The sequence below is a fragment of the Sinohyriopsis cumingii genome, chromosome 5, assembly GCF_028554795.1.
Source record: "Sinohyriopsis cumingii isolate HCF-2022 chromosome 5, ASM2855479v2, whole genome shotgun sequence".
In the NCBI taxonomy this organism is placed as follows: Eukaryota; Metazoa; Mollusca; class Bivalvia; order Unionida; family Unionidae; genus Sinohyriopsis; species Sinohyriopsis cumingii.
Genome location: NC_142965.1, coordinates 65,011,778 through 65,033,003, shown reverse-complemented (window position 1 = coordinate 65,033,003; position 21,226 = coordinate 65,011,778). Strand labels below are relative to the sequence as shown.

The 21,226-nt window shown below is 35.2% G+C and overlaps 1 protein-coding gene across 11 annotated transcripts in view; it reads left to right on the top strand.

Annotated features, from left to right (window-relative positions):
• Positions 1-21,226, top strand: part of LOC149799332 (fibronectin type-III domain-containing protein 3A-like) — a 264,342-nt gene that overhangs the window by 197,346 nt on the left and 45,770 nt on the right. For 10 of the 11 annotated variants that reach the window (XM_089958644.1, XM_089958643.1, XM_089958642.1 and 7 more), the window contains one exon: positions 3,396-3,548. In XM_089958644.1, the coding sequence (XP_089814770.1) occupies positions 3,396-3,548 (153 nt within the window). Of the gene's footprint in view, positions 1-379; positions 504-3,395; positions 3,549-21,226 lie in introns of those variants that run through there. The other variant, XM_089958653.1, reaches the window with a different exon arrangement.

Genomic DNA, 21,226 nt, shown 5'->3' with positions numbered 1-21,226 from the left:
CTCTATAATAAAGCTGTTATTATTATTATTACTATTATCTATTATCTATTATTATTATTATTATTATTATTATTGGTAGTAGTAGTTGTTGTTATTGTTGTTGTTCATATGATAACCAAGTTATTAATTACTAATTCAAACAAAACAAATAATTCTTGAACTTTGTAGCTGCAGTACACCTGCGTGTAAATTGTAGGATCAATAAATCTCCATGTAGCAGACGACTATGTACATTAACTTTTGGACCCATTACATCATTGTCAGCCAACAATGACCTAGGTTAGCAGGGCCCATTACATCCTTGTCAATTGTTGATACAGAGTGTACACGTTGAAATACCTTGACCTTGAAGTTAGTACACACTTGACAAATTAAACGTGCCAGGAGAAGGGAAACTGCTGACTGTAAACCTGCGCGACAGTGCTTTAGTATTTTGATTTGACAATTATCTTTATTAAATCTGAAGACAGTGTTTGTTATTGAAAGTCTGGATTTCCAGTAAGGTAGCAATATGTGTTGTTTATTTATGGTATAACAGTGTAATATGGCTGCTTGCTATGTACAATCCATATTGATTGACAGGTGCATAGGGAAATACCTCTTTCACCGAGTAATTTTCATGATAGTTGAACATTTCTTTAACATGCTGAACATTGTAAAACATATACATGCTGTAATTTTAATGTTATTTTTATGGACTTTGAAGTACATGTTAATCCTATATTATAATGATTACATCAAAGTGCTGATAATCAAAGTTTGCTTAGCTACTTTCGTTTTGAAGCTTAATTGTCTGACTATATATTTTTATCCATGGGAAGGTATAGACATAATGAATTAAAGTGTTTACACATTTTAGACAGTAGTTTTTGATTTTGTGAGCAATTAATATTATTTAGCAAGAAAATAGCTGGGGTGGGGGGTGGGGGCGTGGGACCTAACAACAAATATACATATATATTATTAAAGAAAAAATGAGTTAGCGTTGTGGAAGGTTTAAGAATTGATACTTTCAAGTTGTCATAAATTTTTGTAATCTGACTGGTTCAACTTTACCTGCTGTGAATTAGATTATAATGAAGTCTATTTGTATTTGCACTTTCACTATCTTTCATAAATGATAAAACTAAAAACTAGTTTCCATAGACTTGAATACATTTTCAAAACTAGCTGCAAATATATATGTATCACAGACGTAGCTGTGTAATTTTTGTTTTCTCTCTGTGCCCAATCAGAGTACCTGTGTATAGATGGTCTGCACCAGTTGCCAGAGCAGATTACACCATAACTGTTACTTGTTGAATTTATGCTATACCTTTTAGAACTAGCAGAGGAAGCAATTAACATGCAATGCATGGTGTGTTTTGCTTTAGCAATTAACAAATTAGCTGCAAAAAACCGAGTAAATTATTATCATGTTTTAACAAGTCATAAGATAAAAAAAAATAGCTACTGTTCAGGGGTGCCGATATTTGTAGATTTTATGCTTCCAACAAACCTGAATTTTTAGATGCAATAAAAAGTTACATCTAAACAAAAATCCCAAAATTTAGGTACCAGCAGTAGATTCGATTAAAACAAAAGTTTTATTTATTTATACTTTCCATATTCAGCTTATAGGCCAGTAACCCCCAGCCCCATTTGGAATTTAGTTTTCCAGTAGACCTCTTCTGTTACCAGACTGTATACCACCAATTTGGGGTTAGGGTATACTCATATTCATATCAATTACAACTGGCAATGGGTAAGTCATTTGTGTTCAGAAATAACACAGCAGAAGCCCTACCCTAGCATATTAGACTTGCATCTTCGTTTCTCATTATTCTCATAGCCCCAATGTGGTCACAGTGACTTTGGTTTGGGGGCATGTGAGAAAGCTTGCCAGTAGCTTCTCGTGGGTCGGTGATTCTTTCCGGGGTTTTCCCGGGTTCTTCCTCCACCATTAATACTGGCCGCCATGTATAGCCTATCGTGCTGAAAAATGGCGTTAAACCCCACAACAACAACAACAACAACAACTGTGGTTTGGTGATCTTCTAGACCTGTTGATAGATCACCCCCACCCCCATACCTCACAGATGGATCTTCTGTACTACAGACATGATTTTTCTCCATTTTAAAGTGGAATTTCGCATCTCTCCTGACATGAATATGATTTTTCTTGATATGGGCCCTTTTTTTTATCATCTCCGATCCAGTTTTTAAAAACAGTCTGTTTGGTCCCATTCCACAACGACCCTTATAATGTATTTGTTCCATATATTAGTTAGCACACGACTCTTGTAAAGAGTATTCTGATTGGTCAGAAGTTTATATTCATCCAATGAATCTTTGGTCAATGGAAACTGATGGCAATGGAAAGAAGAAGCTTGCTTGCAAAAAATGGTGACCCGAGTTTGTTGAGAGAGACCATGATACAAGAAGTTTAGAAAAGGTTTAAAAATCATATGGAGATGGGAATGGCTGGAGCCCAAAGTCAACGGAAATTTAGTTGGTCACTTTATAAGAAAACTGAACACTAGAGGACTTGCATTTTGTGACCTCTGCTCTGTGGTAATCATGGTTGGAAGAGTTTGGAACAGCACCTACAAAAGAAGCTGCATACGAAAAAATTGAAGCTCAGAAGGCATCTGGAAAAAGTGCAGTTAATTACTATAAAAAGAAAGATTTCTTACATGAGAGAACAGATGTAGCTGTCTGTCAAAATATGTGCACTGCATGTCACCAATACAAGCACCAGTTTGAATGGAAAAAGACTGTCATTGAGAAGGAAAAGAAATGATTGTACATTGAGCAAAAAAAATCAGTCAAAAAGAGCCCCACTGGCATATCTACATACACCAGACCTTTGCACTCAGGATATAATAATCTCACTATATTCTCAAAAGACAAAAAACGGACAGGATTTAAAGTAAGCTAAATATTTTCCTTCATGAAAGTAAATGGGTGAGGGGTGGGCATTTAATGGTTTGTACACGTTCCTTAGATGTGGTGACTCATCATTGTTTATCATGCCAGAATCTGGACCAAAAATGTGTGGGTTCAAGTCCTATGATTAGATCAGCACAGGTTGGTTACAGTTGTGTGTTCTTAAGCAAGGCATTTTACTCCCAAGTGCTTTGGCACTAAATGACCTAGTTGTGTTGCTGTGCCGTAAAACCAGACCAACTCAATCATTATCCTCAATAATTGTGAAAACAGTTTTAAATTCATGAATTTTTTGTGTGCTCAGAAATAAAGTCTAATCCATAAAAAAATAAATGGAGCTGAAAGCTTATGCATTCAATTTGCATTGCCAGGTACATAAAACATACAATAGTTATGATACGTCTTTTGAATACAGCGTAACATTATCGGTTCTTCAGTATTTATAGTTATAGCTGTTTATATTTCAGGACCAAGCCCCCCTCTTAACTCCATGGAAGACAGAAATATACGACAGAGGATCCGAGTTCGAAAGAAATATCAAGCAAGAGTAGAAGATGGCGTGTATAACTATAGAGATAGGATTCCACCCAGGAGGGCCAAACAAGCAACAGCAGCCAAAGGTAAGATTGGGACAACAACTTTCAGGCAAGACATGGGTATCTTTTTTTCTGGTGCTGAAAATGACAGAGCGGCAGTTGCTATCTCAGTGGTAGGTAAAATTTGTGTTTCTTGAAATTCGTATATCTTCTGCGTCAATCACTGCAGAAGTCCAAACATTTGGAATGTTGTGGAATTATTACAGACTTCTAGTAAAAATTCTATATGGAAATAAATTTGCATGAAATGAAAATATCCAACAGGATATTAGAGAGAAAAGTACCTCATTACCACTATAATAGACTGTTTATACATTTGGAATTCTCGGTGACAAAGATGGACTGTAAATCACAAGAAACCAAGTGGTACCAAAAAAAATAGCAGCCAGAGTAAAGTGAACAGAAAGTTGCAGATGATTTATGAGGAGAATGGGTGTATATGTTTATTTTTTGTTTTGGCCAAAAAATGTTCAAGAAATTCAAGTTTTGTAATAGCTCAGTGTATGTATGATTTACTCACACTATAATACCATAGTTGTTGCTGACTGTACATGGAGATCTATCTACAGGCCATTAATAAGATGCATTATGTTTGGATAGAAGTTTAATACATATTACAAAAGTGTTATCCATTCCTGATGGCCTGCCTAGATTCTCAAAAATTGACAAAACTTTTACTTGTGATCATTGTCATGGCATTATAAAAAAGAAGCACGTATATACTAATTTCAGTATACCTGCTTCTTACCTTGATACGAGAGTATTGGTATGATAGCATCTTCAGAGTGGAGGAAACTGGAAAACCAAGAGGTGTGACTATGATCATGCACATGTCATAAGTGATTAAACCCAAAAATTACATACATAGAAAGCAAGTATGATACATGTACCACTGACCTATTCAGAAGCTGGTATCGTAAAATGTCTTGACACCACATATTACTTGAAACTATTCTGATTAATGCAAATGTATGACTTTGAGTCGGGAATAACATTTATTTATTGAAATCTTGACTGAGGGGCCAGGCATCACAAAAAATATAATGTTTTTCATATATCAGGTATCATTATTATTAAAAATGTGCATGTTGACAGTAATCTTGAGTCTCCAGGATAGAAAATTTTCAGTTTTCATTTTGTAGTGTTGCTACCTTCTTGTTCTTTATTCAGTGTGTGTTACAGATTTTATGTAGAACCGCTATAGTGGCCTAGTGGTTGGAGCGTCTGCCTCGAATGCAGGACATTGTGGGTTCGATCTCCGGCCGATTGATACCAAAGACTTACAAAAATGGTACTAACAGTTGCCTCACTTAACGCTCAGCATTAAGAGGTTAGTGTTAGGACTGGTCGGCCTGGTGTCAGGATAATGTGACTGGGTGGGACATCTTGCTACATGTCTGCGGCATGATGCCCCAGTGCTAGACATTACTATAAACTGTCACACTGCAGACATCGTAGCGATATATGTCTGAAAAATTGTTAAAGCTGTGTTAAAAATCCAAATCACAGTTTTTGTGTTTTACATAATCTACAGTCACTGTGTTCATTTCTCTAGATGAGACATTCCAGCAAATCGAAATTGCTCTTATTCATTTAATAGTTGTGAAATGTTCAAGTTCATTGTATTCGTGCTATTTCAAGACATTTATGTTAGTGGAATTTGTTGTTATTTAATTAATTGCTGCAAAAATCAACATACATGTAAAAGTTTTCCTTGCATGTTACATGAGCTATGTAAATCTTTGCTTGGACGTCATTCATTTCACTTCCTGGTTCATGAACCTAAATTTCCTTTGAATATTAAAACGTATTGCACAGTAGCACACAAATTTGAGTTCTATGTTGACATACTGACTGTGTGTGGTGTCAATATGGTATCATCCAGATCTCTCCAGTTATGTTACATCTGCAGGCTGTGTATATATATATGTTAGCAGAGAAATATTAATTAGGTTTAGTTTTTATGTTTTGGCTGATTTTAACATTATTTTTAACACATTATTTGGCTATATAATTCCAAGGAAAGGGGAACTAATTGCCTTTTCAGTGGACATACCTAAGCAGCCAATCCAGGCTGCCCTGGGCAGGTAATGAATAAGTGACCCTTGGATTACAAGTTTGACACTCTGCCAACTGAGCTACTGTGGCTACCTTAGATGTGCCAACCATCTTCATCTTTTCAAGGTCTAATATTACCTTTAGTATCAAAGTGTTACTAATTAAATGAAAAATGGATTTACATTAAAACCTGGCTTGGTGGACACCTGGTTATAATGGACTGTTTATTGACCATGTCTAATTTTCATATGCATTTTACCTATCTACAATGGACTTCTGCTTATAATAGACAGTGTTATAGGTCCTGTTTAATTTCCGTATAAATTGCACATCTATATAACATCCATAAAAGACATTTTTGGGGTTCCCCAAGTGCCCTCCCAGTATAGGCAGGTTCCACTGTATATTGCAGATTCAGAGAACTGATATTACTGTTTTTATCTTAAGTTCAAGCTGATACTGAGAGAAACAAAACCAGCTGGAACATAAATGTTTTTTTGTGCCTGTGTCAGGAAACACTCAAGTATATGTCCACTTGCTTGAACAGAAATAATAATAGAACTTAAACCTTCTTCTGCTCCAGTGGCCTAAGTGGTTAGAGCATCCACCATGAATGCTGAAGGTCATGGGTTTGAACACTGGCTGAGTCATGCCAAAGACTTCTAAAAATGGTACTAACAGCTGCCTCTCTTAGCACTCAGCATTAAGAAGTTAGTATTAGGACTGGTCAGTCTGGTATCAGGATATGTGACAACAGTAGATACATGTTTTTCTGCTTATCTGCTTTATTTAAGTATGTTATTCAAATTAATACATTTTCAGAGTTGGCGGGTATTGTGCTGGCTGACTTTACAGTCAAAACCTGCCTTAAAGCTCACCTCTAATCAAGACAGTGTTTTTGTTAGATTCCTTCACCAAACTGTTGTATGAATTAATCTCTCTTTAGGAAACAACTGCTTTCAGAGACCATTTTGTTTTCAAAAAGGCGTTTGCTCATAACAGGTTTGACTAATTATCAATGGAAAGGCTCCCAACAGAAACAGATGGGGGCGGTAATACTCTACCAAAAGTATATCATTGGACAGATAGTCAGGTCATATGGTAGATTATGAAATGTGGGTGGGGGACATGGGATTGGATCTGATGGTGTGGCATGCTGCCAAACAGATGCGCATTGCAGCCTTCTTGATTTAACATTTTTCACTTTCTGAAGCTACAATATCAACAAATGGTTGGAACTCTGCCAGATAAAGGCTTTAAAGTTAAACAGAGTGACTGAACCTGAATGAACTTTTCTTTGGGGGATAAGTTTTAGTGACTGGAGAAAAATTTCAAAGTGGTCCGCAAAAGTAGAATGGAATTTTTCAGAAACTGAAATTTGGCCAAGTATGTAAGACCTGCAATTGATCAGTGTAATGTAGTGGTTGTATAAAATGAAGCAAAAAATGAAAATATTTTGATGTGAGGAAACTCATTACCAGAAACATATTACAAAGTTTACATAGAACTGATTCATAAATAAATAAACTTTAAAGTCTACACTTATGTATTGCAGCATCAGCAATTTGCTTCTTTTCACCAGCAGCCATTAATGACATCCTGTAACTTATTTCATCAGCGTTTTGTGAACTTGGTAGGGAAAAAACGAAAAATGGTAAAGAATATTAAGTTTTCTGACTTGGATGCCTGCACACTTTGAATTTAATAATAAATGAATGCCATGCATTACTTTTAACTTGGTTTTATTTCTCACTTTACATTGACTTTGCACTTTTCATATCTGAAATAAAATCAAGTAAAATGTACTGCAGGCGTCAAGCTACATTGGAATTTTAGGGAGAAGTGACTTCTTTTGAACACAGTAGTTGAGCCAATGTGGGAAAAGTGGGAGCAAAGCAAGAAATGCAATGTGTGTAATTGTGTTTGTTCTCTTATTTGAATTATGTTCTCAATTTATCAGTATGCATTAAACTTTGGTATTAAGTAATACTGTATTTTCAACTTAAAAATTTCAGTGTTGTATGTGTATTATAAACACATTTTGTACATGTATAAAAATTAACATATGCACATTGTATTTGTACTTGAAATTTTGAATGTTTGGATGTAGAGAAATGTGCAGTGTATTTAGGCCATATGACTTTTAAAAGAGCAAAGCAGAAATTTCACACTGCAGTTAATTTCAACTGATAGAAGTAGCAAGATTAAATTATTTTAATTGCAAGTTCATGAAAATGCTTAATCAACTACACTTAAACCTTTTTTTTTTTACTTTCTGAAAGTTCACGATAAAATGGCAGTGAAAAACATCTACACTAGTTTGAAACAACCACAGTAACATGTATCTGAGATTAAATGCTCAGTTGTCTTCATACCATATTGTTTGTTCTAATTTCAGTGGAGCCAAAAAAACTACTGTAATTATTCATAGACTACACAGTGAAGTATAAAAGTCAATATGTTCGAATCGACACAACAATGAACAAATATGGTACCTTGCATAAGATGTTTTTATAAAGAGGGATAAATATAACTTAATATAACTGCTCACTTTCTTGCTTCATTACAACAATCCATTGATAGGATTGCACATTTATGGTTTTATTTGCCTACTTACGTCTAGTAATGTCAGGCATGATTAAATAGTATTTGCTTCATTGACTTTTTCGTATTTTCACAAAAATGAGTGATGTTAGAAAGTAACATTGACCTTACAGCACTTTTTGAATTCCACAACATATGATTGTTTCTGAGCTACATTAATACTAATACATTTTTTATGCTAAATCTCTACCACATAATTTTTAGACTTGGCTGTGTTTGAATTGTATATTTTCCTTAATCAGTTTGCCCAATGATTTACTAAATAGACAGTCTAATGAAGTGGTATTTCCTAGATACAGCAATATCTACCATTACAAGGTTCATTTATGATTTCAAGCTAACTTTTATAAAGAAAATAATACAAACATTGAAGTTAAAATCTTCATTATTTTTGGGGGTTAAAATTAGAAAGTGCTCTTCATTGATTCTTTTCTTAAAACACAAATTACTTTTTCATATTGATGCTTCACTTTTGAAACAGAAGATGGTATATTCAAATGGTAGAAGTAACTTGCAAAAATTGGGCAGTGGCTACTTATTCAGGAAAGGGTTAATCGTCAGTCAACTAAAAAAACACAACTGTGAATATGCAAGAGTTTTATGTTGGCACAGTTGGTATTGACACCGCATACATTGTGCCTTGGGTTACAACACGACACTGTCAGAACTACCTGGCTGTGGTGAGGGATCATCTCAAAAGGCAAACTACTGTCATTCATTGTATGTCTAAAAGAATCACAGGGCAAAGTCATTTTCGCTTTCCAATGAGAAGACAAAGTTGACATTTGTAGGTGACTTAGTTGCTCGCTTCACCCAGTAGAATGACCCCTATATGTCCTAGTAATGTACAACAAAGTTTTTGATGTTGCCTGAAATTAGTGCTCTCAAAGCAGGACACGTTTTTCATATTAGATATTGTCTTATATTATTAATTGAAATTCATCAAGTGCACAAACATGCAGACTGTCCATGCTGTGAATTTTAAGTTGACCTGGGGGATAACAGTCTTCTGTTTGAGGATTTTAGGACTTTAAATGGGGGTCAAAAAAAGCCAAGAGCTTCCCCATTTGAGTATGCTTGGGGATAACAGTCTTGTATTTCAGGATGCTAATTAGGGGATAACAGTTTTATATTTCATTATGTTAATTAAGGGAGAACAGTCTTGAATTTGAGGATCTGAGAATGATAATTGGGGATAACAGTATTGTATTTAAGGATATGGGGATGTTAATTCAAGGTTAACAACCTTAAACAACAAAACCTTTCTGCAACAGCCACCCATGTGAAAAGGCAAAAGTAACCTATTTAGACAGGTGACCTCTGAAGGCATATACAGCTTAAACTTGGTTCATGAAAATTGTATAAACTATGAACCGAATAGCGTTAGCATTATAAGTAGTTGACTATCATTATTATTTCACATTATTTGCAGTAGTTGTGTGCTACAGAGATAAATGTATTTAGTTTTGCTATTTAGCAAAAATCAAGAAAACTACAACTGTATACATATACACATTTCTCTTTCTCTCTCTCTTCTGCCACTCCATTGGTCTAGTGGTTAGAGCATCCGCCTCAGATGCAAGAGGTTGCGGGTTTGAATCCCGGCCTAGTCATACCAAAGATTTAAAATAATAGTACTAGCAGCTGCCTCGCTTAGCGCTCAGCATTACGAGGATAGTGCTAAAACTAGTCTGCCTGGTGTCAGGATAATGTGACTGGGTGGGTCATCATGCTACATACATATCTGCGGCATGATGCCCCCTTGCTAGACATCACTATTAACTGCCACATAGACATTATAGCAATATGACTGAAATTTTTTTAAAGCTACATTAAAAATCCAAATCACACACTCTAATTTTGATTATTTGTTAGGGTAGTTGGTATAATTAGGTATGAGTCAAGCTGTTGCTCAAACTCACTGAGATCAAAAGACAATCAGCTTTTTTTGGCGACCTTTAATGATTAGGGAATGAAAAGAAGCTTCTGGTGCTATTGGTAGTAGTACCCAAAATGTTAATCCGAGTTTTCTCCGACTTGACCCATTTTTGATGCTTATGTTCACGTGTAGGTCAAGGTCAGTTACTTATCAGAAGTTTGAATTTGCTGCCACAGAGTCAGATTCATCATGCAGAGAGCACATGTCTATGCGTTTATCACATGATGCAACAAAACCATCATTTTGACGTGGTTTTTTCTTGATGACTCTGACTTTCTGAAGTAATTAATATGATAATACAAAGAAGGACTGCTTTTAATTGACTGTAACAATACAGAAAATGCTTCTGCAAATCAGAGATCAATGACAGTGGCACTTATTAAGGTTCTCCAAGAAACTCTTGCAGACATAACTGTGATGTCAAATTGACATCTTTCATATTTGAATACAAGAGGACGTGTTGTATTTATAATGATTATGCTGAAATTGAATTAAAAGATAGAACTAAAACACTTGACAAAACTTATTCAATGGTATTTATTTCTTAAAGTGTTGGCATCAGTAGCATTAATGAATTTTCATTATTTATAATTATCTTGTAATGTTGTTTGGAAAGAAATTTGAACAAAATACATGACATGTAAATGATGAATGTTTCATGATGATTCAGACTTCCAAGAATTAACCACTGTTTTCGATAATGGAACAAGTGATATATCAAGGATTCTGAGTTACCATTTATTCATTTACCAACGCTGGCTGGGCGATAGCTTGAACCCACACAATATTGGTGAGATGTCAGTGATTTGTAAAGGTGAGAATCTTGACTGCTTGGTCACCCAGAGCTCTTTCACCCATTAGAGCATCAGTCCCTTTAAGGGACTCGTGTTTCATGATGTACTACTACTGTACAGGTGAAGCAAGTGAGATGCTTCATTCAGCTGAGTTCATGTATGTTCATTCAAATCTTTGATTAGATTTATTTCATAAATGGGAACACAGTATAATTGTTTTGTGCATTTAACAGACTTCCTCCTTAGTAATGTACCAATTTATTTAATAATAATAATGATAATAATGCTTTATTTATATAGAGTGACTCAGTAGTCAAAGACTATTCTTTCTTGAGGCCCTCTTAAGGAGAGTATAACTATGAAAGTTGTATGTAGTTTAACGTAGTTTTTGTTGCATCAAATATGTACTTTATAGATTGTGGTTGTTTTGGTCATTATTTTGTGTTGGATTGGCATAAATGAAATATACATGTACCTAAACATCAAACTACAATTGTGACATTAACATGAATTTATTGATGCTTTTTAAAATGGCTTATGAGCAAGAACAGACTGCCAGATGTTTGGCACAGATAGGGAGGAAAACATAAACTAGAACTTAATGTTCCAGTAAGAAGGACCACCCATCTGAGTTTGCCTTGCATCTTAACCACTTTGAGTAGCTTTTAAATTATGGCCCATCATAAAAGTGCCTAAGTTAAAAATGGTTGGTTGGTTGGTGTGATTTATTGCTTTGTCTGTCCCTGCCAGGTGTACCTCTTCTAGTTCATGGTATTTGAAGAAACATTATGAAATCCATGTTTTTTGACTTTGTTCAGATATCATGCTTTTAAACTGACACTGTGTAAAATTTGAACTCGCTTTATTCCAATGGAGTTTTAACTAGGGTAGACCAACAAGTTGTTCTCTGCTTTTTCTCTTTTTTGGACCTGACTAGTGGTGCCAAGTCATGTCATAAAGAAAGAAGAAATAAAGGGCAGAAAACCACTTGTTGGCCTAGAACTAGGATTGTTCTGTCAAAATGATTTGTCAAAACAGTGGATGGTACTGGTATCCTATGAGTTGGACATGAGCCATAGCACAAGCTAATAGTGCATTTCATCTGGTTTTATCAGCCAGATGCTTTTTTGATGGAGGGGTCATTAGTGTCAATTTTTGTTTGAAGATTTGTTCTTACTGATCCAATCACTTCCACTTCCTCAGATCTGGTCCTGGTCATATCAGGACCTGTATTGCTTATAGTAGATAAATCTGCAGTAACAAATGCAAAGGATCAAGTCCAACATGTAAACAAGTAATATGTTAATTAGAATGGATGTGGATGATTGCTGACAAGGTATTGTTGTTGCCAAGTGGCTGAAATAGATGGATGAGGTGTCTAAAGTCTTAGGTCTGCAATAGTTAATAATTTTCATTCTTTGTTGGTTATTTAGAATAAAAATAAATACACCCTGATTTCTCTAAGCTGGATCATACCAACTGGCCCTGATAATAATATTACATAAATAATATTGCAGATTTATCTTGTTCAACCTACAGTAGGTGTTTTATAGGTTATGTAGGTTCAAGTTTCCAGGATTGATGTTGTACAGGTATTGACTTCTGATGATTTGACTTGGGCTAATCAAGCAGATGAGCCTAGTGAATCTAACATCACCTTCATGTGCACACATGAAGGCAATACATATAGCATTTAAGCAAAGTCAGTCTCTCGAGATTTATACAATCAAAGCACAACAAAATGAGACATTAATGAATTTTAGTAACAGTTGTGTCTTAAGTGTTGCATCCATAAATTGGTTTGATTTTATACCAATCTCAAAAGCTCCTATGTTTGACCTTGCAAGAAAAGTACATTTTTTGACAATATTTATGATACAAGTCATCAAAGAAATCATCAGTAGAATTGCTGATACAGTTTACCACAGGGGCCTCGAGTGGCCGAGTGGTCTAAAGTACTGTCCGTTACGGATCACTGCCGTCTCACCTCTGTCTTCATGGGTTCGAGTCTTGGATTCGGCCAATGTTGGTATGTGAGAAAGCTTACCAGTAGCTTCTCGTGGGTCGGTGGTTCTCTCCGGGGGTTTCCCAGGTTCTTCCTCCGCCATTAATACTGGCCGCCATGTATAGCCTATCATGTGCTGAAAAATGGCATTAAACCCCACAACAACAACAACAACAACAACAGTTTTTCCACAACTGTTACATCTGTGTGAGCAGTTGTTTCTGTCTGGAGTTTTCCTCAATAAAGAATTTAAAATAGTGTAATTAATTATAAATTAGTGACCAATTTCAGTTTATATGATATTTTACTTGAAATTCATGTGAAAATGGTTTGTGTATTACAACTTCTAATTTTCAAGACCTGAGGATTTTCCAATGACTGTTTATGTTGGATAACAAGTTTCTGTTGGTGTCCATTGTTACACATTTGTCAGATTTCGAGTTTAAAAAACACTGATAATGGACTGAGGGTGATTTCATAATGGTGAGAAAATAAAGAATTGTTGTATGCAGCCAGTACAATTAAATCATATTAGACAGCCAGTGTTCTCCACTGTCACCTGTCCACTGTGCCTAGCTACGTGTCCATCATTACAACTCCATCAGTTGTTTTAATGTAGCTAGCATTCTTGGCCATTGTTTTGGTGACCCTTTCATAAAAATAATTATTACAGGAATATTAAAATTTGGCTATCAACTTAATTAGCAAAATCCAGTTGAATTCGTTTCGTATAATCAAGATGTAGCATATACTAAAATGTTCACAGTACCATATTATGGTGTCATTTCTTCCACCATTTGGTGTGAAATGAGAAAACTTCCATCTATTACAAAAAAAAACCCCCAAAAACCCAAGAATTGCTCACTCAGTGACTTACCCTCTGAATGGCTGAAGTTTGTTTTGCAAGTATCCAAGATAATACCATTTCTTATTTTAACATCTGAGTGTTGACACCATCTCTGATATTTCTGAGTGATATCAAGATTTTTAGGATGTCACATTGACACCGTTTTTGGACCAGCTAGGTATCACAAAAGTCTTTTGATGAAAACCCAATGCATGCATGACGATTCAAGCTGTTTAATGAGTACTCCGTGTCTGCATGACCATGCAATTCTCATCAAGGAAGAGCATCAGACAAATTTAAATTATTTCATATTGAGAATATTAACCCAATAAAACTGCAAAACAATGATGCAAAAAATTATGTAAATTCATTTGTTAAAATTTGTTAACTCAAAGCACAAATTCAGAGGAAAATAAAATGCATTAAAAAAAGCTCTGCTTGTTCATTGTTGGAATCAAATCTTGGTTTATGTTTTCTTGGATTGATTTCAACAATTTTGACCTGATTACAACCAGAAATGTGAGAGTTCAAGCACTAAGGATACCTCTTGTTAATCATAATGGTTTTTGGGTAGGGCAACACTAGGCTTGTTAATGTGGAGATTAGGACTTCCTTAGACACCTCTCCAGCTGGGAAGGAATATTCTAGCATCCCTTTGATGTGGAAACCACTGCTCAGATTAGTGTCAAAATCTGGATGGGGAAGTGGCAACTAACTTCAGATAAGGAAGTCACTCTTGTGGATTGGGGGTGGGGGTTTATCAAGGACATTTTGTATCCTGTTAATAGTGATTAAATTTATTGTGAAAATATGCATCTGCAATATATCAAGAAATAATCATTAATCATTTTTTGATCCTTTCTACCTAGGGGATTGAACTTGGGAACATTGGATAATATGCCTAGCTCATAACTTGGATGCAGATTCATTATTATGTGGAATGATACAGCCAATATGTTCCATTACTGAACATTATCAAAAACTTACTAGGTGTTGTTAAGTACACATAATTTCAGAAAGTTTGATGCTACATAGCTTGTTATCACAGTAGGTTCATCATAACAAAACTGTAGGTAAAATCATTTTATATTTTACATTTAAACATAGTTAAATAAATATTTATTTTATACCACACTGACATACATTTGAGTTTGTTGAAGAGCAGTATTAATACAGTATACCAGTCAGCAGATATATGGCATATTATTATGTTGACTTTTAAGCCAAATGATGATGGAGGATGATTCCAATAATACTTTGAAATAGAATATCATAAAAATAAAGTATATTTTAGTTCATTGGAAGTAAAGCACTTGAAAAAGTCTTTTATCATTTCTTGCTACATTGGCAGATAAATCTCTGGCCATATGTTGATTTTAAGCAATTCAGAATGTGTATCCACCATCAGTAACATGTTCTGCAAACTTTCTAAACAGCTGGTCAAAAAACATGGTATGGATGGACTTCTAGTGGTTAGAAGGTCCGCCTCGGATGCGGGAGGTCGTGGGTTTGATCCTCAGCAGAGTCATACCAAAGACTTTCAAAAATGGTACTAACAGCTGCCTTGCTAGAAGCGCAGCATTAAGAGGTTAGTGTAAGGACTGGTTGGCCTGGTGTCAGGATAATGTGACTGTGTGGGACATCATGCTACATGTGTATGACATGATGCCCCAGTGCTAGGCATCACTATAAACTGTCACACTGCAGACATCGTAGCGATATGACTGAAAAATTGTTAAAGCTGTGTTAAAAATCAAAATCACACACATACATACATACATACATACATACATACATACATACATAATGAGAACTGTTATGAAAGAGGTAGTATAAATCAAGGCTTTAATATTTCTGTTAACTTGTAGTATAATAATTTATCACCATTTTAATAATCTCGCATGAAATTATGTAGAAACAGTAGTTGATTGGGACTAATTGAACTGTCTATACTGACTTCTCACTGTTTTCACCAACTTCACCCACTTATGGCTGGAGAGGTAATTTCAGCCAAATACTAGGCTTCCTGTTAGACCCTGACTTGTTACGAATAAACACATTTAAAACAATGTTAAGCATTTGTATGATCAAGATGACTTGAAGTATGGATAAAGGTAACATTATGGTTCCAGATATGTTGTGGATTTGAATCGAATGGGCAAAAAGTTTGAGCAAGCAGGATTTACTAACATTCAATTTGTTGTTTTTTTTAAATAAAATTTCTGCACCACTAGCTAAATCTGGGTCCCCAGGTGTACATAACTGGTGTACTTAACAACCTTTAACTGTTTTGAAAATTGTCTGGCCATTGTACCTACAGATCAAAAGTTACAGCAAAGCCATTTATCATCTGTTAGACAGGAGGACAGTTATATTATGGTTTATGAGCAGATGAATTCATGTCAGTAAGGATAGGGGATTCAGGTTTGTTGTCCTGAATACAAAACAGTTTAGCAAGTTAAATTTGTACAAGTTTCCAGATGAGTTCATGTCAGCAATGATTGGGTAATCAGGTTGGGTCTCCAGGATACAGAACAGTTAAGTGAGTTACAATGTACAAGTTATCAGCACATAAATAGCATGCACAAGTATTGGCCTTTATTCAGCCTAATAGTTTACTACACTGCACATTGTAACCTTTGACCCATAATTTAATGTGAACCGGTCATGCTTCAAGTTTCTCTGGCTGTTAAGTGTCATGCATACAAGTAATCTTAAAACTTTTTGAACTTTGAGGTAAAGTTGAGACTTAAAGCTGTTCTAACTATGCAGTAGAGATGGGACTTGAAGCTATTCCAACTTTGCAACAGAGATCAGACTTGAAGCTATTCCAGCTTTGCAACAGAGATGAGGCTTGAAGCTATTCAAACTTTGCAACAGAGATCAGACTTGAAGCTATTCCAACTTTGCAACAGAGATCAGACATGAAGCTATTCCAACTTTGCAACAGAGATGAGGCTTGAAGCTATTCAAACTTTGCAACAGAGATCAGACATGAAGCTATTCCAACTTTGCAACAGAGATCAGACTTGAAGCTATTCCAACTTTGCAACAGAGATCTGACATAATACAGATAAACCCGATTTGAGTGACCACTGCTATGAATGATCACCTGAAAATTTAAGCTCAGAATAGCTTATATGGGTCAGTTTTGTCGTAAAAATACTAGTGTGACTGACCAGCTGCTAAGTGCAACCAGCAACCACAATTTCTGGGCAAAATGCACTAAACACAACTTTGCTGTAAATGATCGTTGCTCAAAACTAGATATAAACACTAGTGTTCTTTGTGTATTACAATCTTTTGTAACCACAGTCGCTAATGTTTGCAGGTGGAGTAAAGGTTGTTCTGAACTGAGATGCACATAAAAAATAGACAAAAAATATAGTGTGGTTTTCAGTTTACTTAATGTATAATGTAGAGTTGTGTGCTTTATGCTTTAGACATGTCAGTGCCTAAGTTGTTTGTTTAGTACCTCGGTTATCTGAATGCCTAACACTGTTAACCATTCTATCTTTAAAGGAAGCATCATTAATGCATAAAACCCACACAACACTCACAATGTCATTAGGGAGAGATCTTCTCACCCTGCCAAGTTTCAGTGAAACAAATCAGGCAATGCAGTCAGTCAGTTATTTTTCTGTTGCAAGGTATACTTAGAATAAGTAATAATGATTTTTCTGTTAATAAATTACTTTTGTATTTTCTAGATGAGTTAATTCTAAAGATAATGTAAAGATTTTGTACTCTCTATTGCTTTGTCAGTGTTACTGTTATTAAAACCACTCACTACTGATAGGGCCATGGTCATATAGAGATCTTATCATCTCTTCAACTGAACTCATTACTGCTGCAAGATGCAATTTTTGTTGTAGTGGGGTTTAATGCCAATTTTCAGCACATGATAGGCTATGCATGGCGGCCAGTATTAATGATGGAGGAAGAAACCGGGAAGAACCACCGACCCATGAGAAGCTACTGGCAAGCTTTCTCACATACCCACATTTGTCGAATCCTAGACTCGAACCCACGCAGACAGAGGTGAGATGGCAGTGATCCGTAATGGAGAGCGCTTTAGACCACTCGGACACTCAGGGCCCCCTTGCAATTTTGTATCATGAGGAAGTACCCTTCTTCCAAGACTTGTGATGTCATCACAGTTCATGAAAGACCAAAGTGGGTATTAGTAGAGGAAGTAACAAGAATACAGTTTAATTTGCACTGGTGCCAAGTAATTTAGATATTTTCTTCACATTAAAACAAAATTCTGTATAAAAAAGCAATTTTGTGATCAGCTTTTCTTTAGTTACAGTTGTGCTTGTTCTAGCACTAGAGTTTGTGTCTGAAGATTAGACCTTCTTTTGATAGATGTTAAGCAGGCCTGACCAAAAAATTCACAAGGACAACAAACCTATCCAAATCTTAGGCTAGCGGTGGGTATTTGATGTAAAAGGAGACAAGGAGGCAAAAATCTTGGGTTCAATAAGCCAGAAAAGTCCCAATTTTTACCCATCTGTTCATGTGCAAGCCTGACAGCCAATCCAAAACAACATCTCCTACATATCTAGGCAACTATCAATTTAAAAATTTTATTGGAGATATAAAGTTTAAATAACTTCCTGGACTACATTGGCTAATATTATCATTGCAAAGAGATAACTAAATTTTCTTTTTCTTATTTCTTTGCCCTGCATTAGATTTCGACAAAAGTTAAAAAAATATTACATGTAATTCTTGCACAATGTTTAAGTAATTCTAAAAAGATACATTTACTTATCATGGCCAACAGACGTAATTTTACATCATAAGGTAGTACCATTCTTCCAAGGCGATGTGTGACTTAAAGTTCATGATAGATTCCAGTGGGTGGTAGCAGAGAACAAGTAGCTTTATGCTTATGCCAGGTAATGTAGACATTCTAGTCACCACAAAAAATTACCTCTGAAAAAAGGCGATTTAGGGGCCAAATTTTCTTTACTAATGTAATCTCAGTTTCTAGGACATATCTATTCAACTGTCCACATGAACATCTTTCACTTAGATGTGCTTGGATGCAGTTGGAAATTACAAGAAGAAAAAACAAAGCAAAAAAAAATTGAAGATAGGCTCCAAACTTTTTGGCTAATCTCATAAGGAATTTTAGTTTGGGTCATGTTTTATTGGATTTTTATTGTTCACCATTGTGTGTATGTTGCATACTTTTGTCTATCAAGCTGATCAATTTATTATTCATGCCATGGGTGAATAGGTACTGACTTTAGACTCTAAGACTTGTATAGTCAATGAGGTTTGCAATTCATGGACAGGATGAGTCAAGGAGGTTTGCAATTCATGGACAGGATGAGTAAGTGTTACTTTACTCAACAGTTAACTTTTGATTCATATGCTAAATAGACAGCATGCAAGTTTCATTAACAAACGTAAACTATTATGATCGATGTGTATTTATCAATAAATAATCTTTAAAAAACAAATGCATGTTAAGATATTTAAACAAAATCTATGAATAAAGAATTAAATGTACAGTAAATGTGTGCATTTGCCATCTTGAATCATGTGAATTCAAACTTTAAATACTGGCATTCTTGCACAGACTTGTTTTGGAAGACCATTTGCCCTTAGAGATAATTTTTGTTGGTGGAAATGGTGGTCTTCCCTCGAGATAGTTTTACTGTGGTAGTACATCTCACAACAAGACTTAATTTAATAAGAGCTTGTTATCTGCCAGACATAGTCATCTCCAACCATACTTACCTAGAATTAATATTAATACACTTTGGTGATAGAAGTTACAGTGCCTGAGTGCAAATACGGCCTAAAGGATACAATAATATACTAATCCAAGTACATGTATCTTCTTTATTGATAAGTAAATTGATTAAAACACTTGAGAAAAACGAGACAAATATCATCTTTTTCCATTTCTCTTTCTTGCTTCCCCCCCTCCCCCCAAAACAATTCAAAGTTGTGCAATAGGTTAATATCTGTAATATAAGTCATACCTGGGAATATAGAACAAGTGTAGAAAGTGCTCGGTGAGCATTGTCAAGCCACACCAATCAGTTGGCTTTGACCAGTTTTTTTTTTATATACAAAGGTACAAATTTCTTTTTTTTTTTTACAGAGTTAAAAATTCACCCAATGTGTGAAAAATACTATCTTGAATATGTGTTTTATGCAAAGACGTTTTGTTTTCATAATGGTATCATACTTATCACCTAGCTTGAAAGACTACTATACCAAGCAAATAGGAAGAACTCCAAAAACTCAGCAGGAATCTTATTGTTCTGAAAATATTTGATTTTCACAAAGCTTTAATTATTTTGAAATATTATTGACATGTTTGAAATAAATTCTACATCAGTGCCATCTTCCAGTTCAAATGATTGATACTATATTTGCCTCAAGACTTGTACAATTCAGATCATACTAAATTTGCCAATGACTTGTCCAATTCAAATGATACTAAATTTGCCGAAGACTTGTACTTTTGTTTAAAATCTGGTCATTAAAGTCTTTTCACTGTCCAAACCAGTGAGTCATTGTTATTTGGTACATGTATATAGCAGATACTAATCCCTACTTAGTGTGTCCCAGGTACTAGCTAAGTAACAATGGCACCTAAATAACAATGGCACCTAAATAACAAATCACTGAACTTGTAGCCTTGACATAGATTGCATAGAGAGGGGTCCAGGAAAAACATTGCTCCTTCAGGGTAATAGCTGGTGACATGATATGATCAAATTACTGAACTCAGTTGCTAATTATCATAACAGATTGTGTCCATTAATTTTGGTATTTAGATATAAACCACTTGTTTGCCTGAATGTAGTAAGAACATGTAATTTGCAAATTGGATGATCATATTACACCTTTATACCAACACATAGATCTGGCTTCATGTATTTAACAGCCTGTTTGGAATATCTTATTTTTGTTTTGTCAAGAATGAGAACTACATATGAACAGATGAAAAGTCTTTGTCTGTCTTGGAAATAAAAACAAGATGTCAACACATACAAAACAGCACCATCCTACCACTGACAGACTTTCACTAAAAGAAAAGACCATCAAGTTGATATGTCTGATTATAATGTATTGTATTGTGGGCTCTGTATGGTGAATTGTATTGATATGTGGCGCAGGGGTATTGTTTAACTGATAGTGGGAATACTTTATTAACAAGTTCATTACAGATACCCATGTACCTATAGTTCTTCCACAATGTTCTCAAAATGATCAAAACATACCCTACTAATAAACCATGTAGGCAAATATTTTTAGCAAAGCTACTACTGTGGATAAACTGATCCCCCTCCTTCCACTTTAATTTATTCCCCTTCCCCAAACTCTCCTGACCCTCAAATTTTTAAGGATGCGACACCATGGTTTTCCACAGGAGAAAAACTGGTACTGTATCTCTTTTTGTAATGAGTCAGTTTTTCTAAAGAA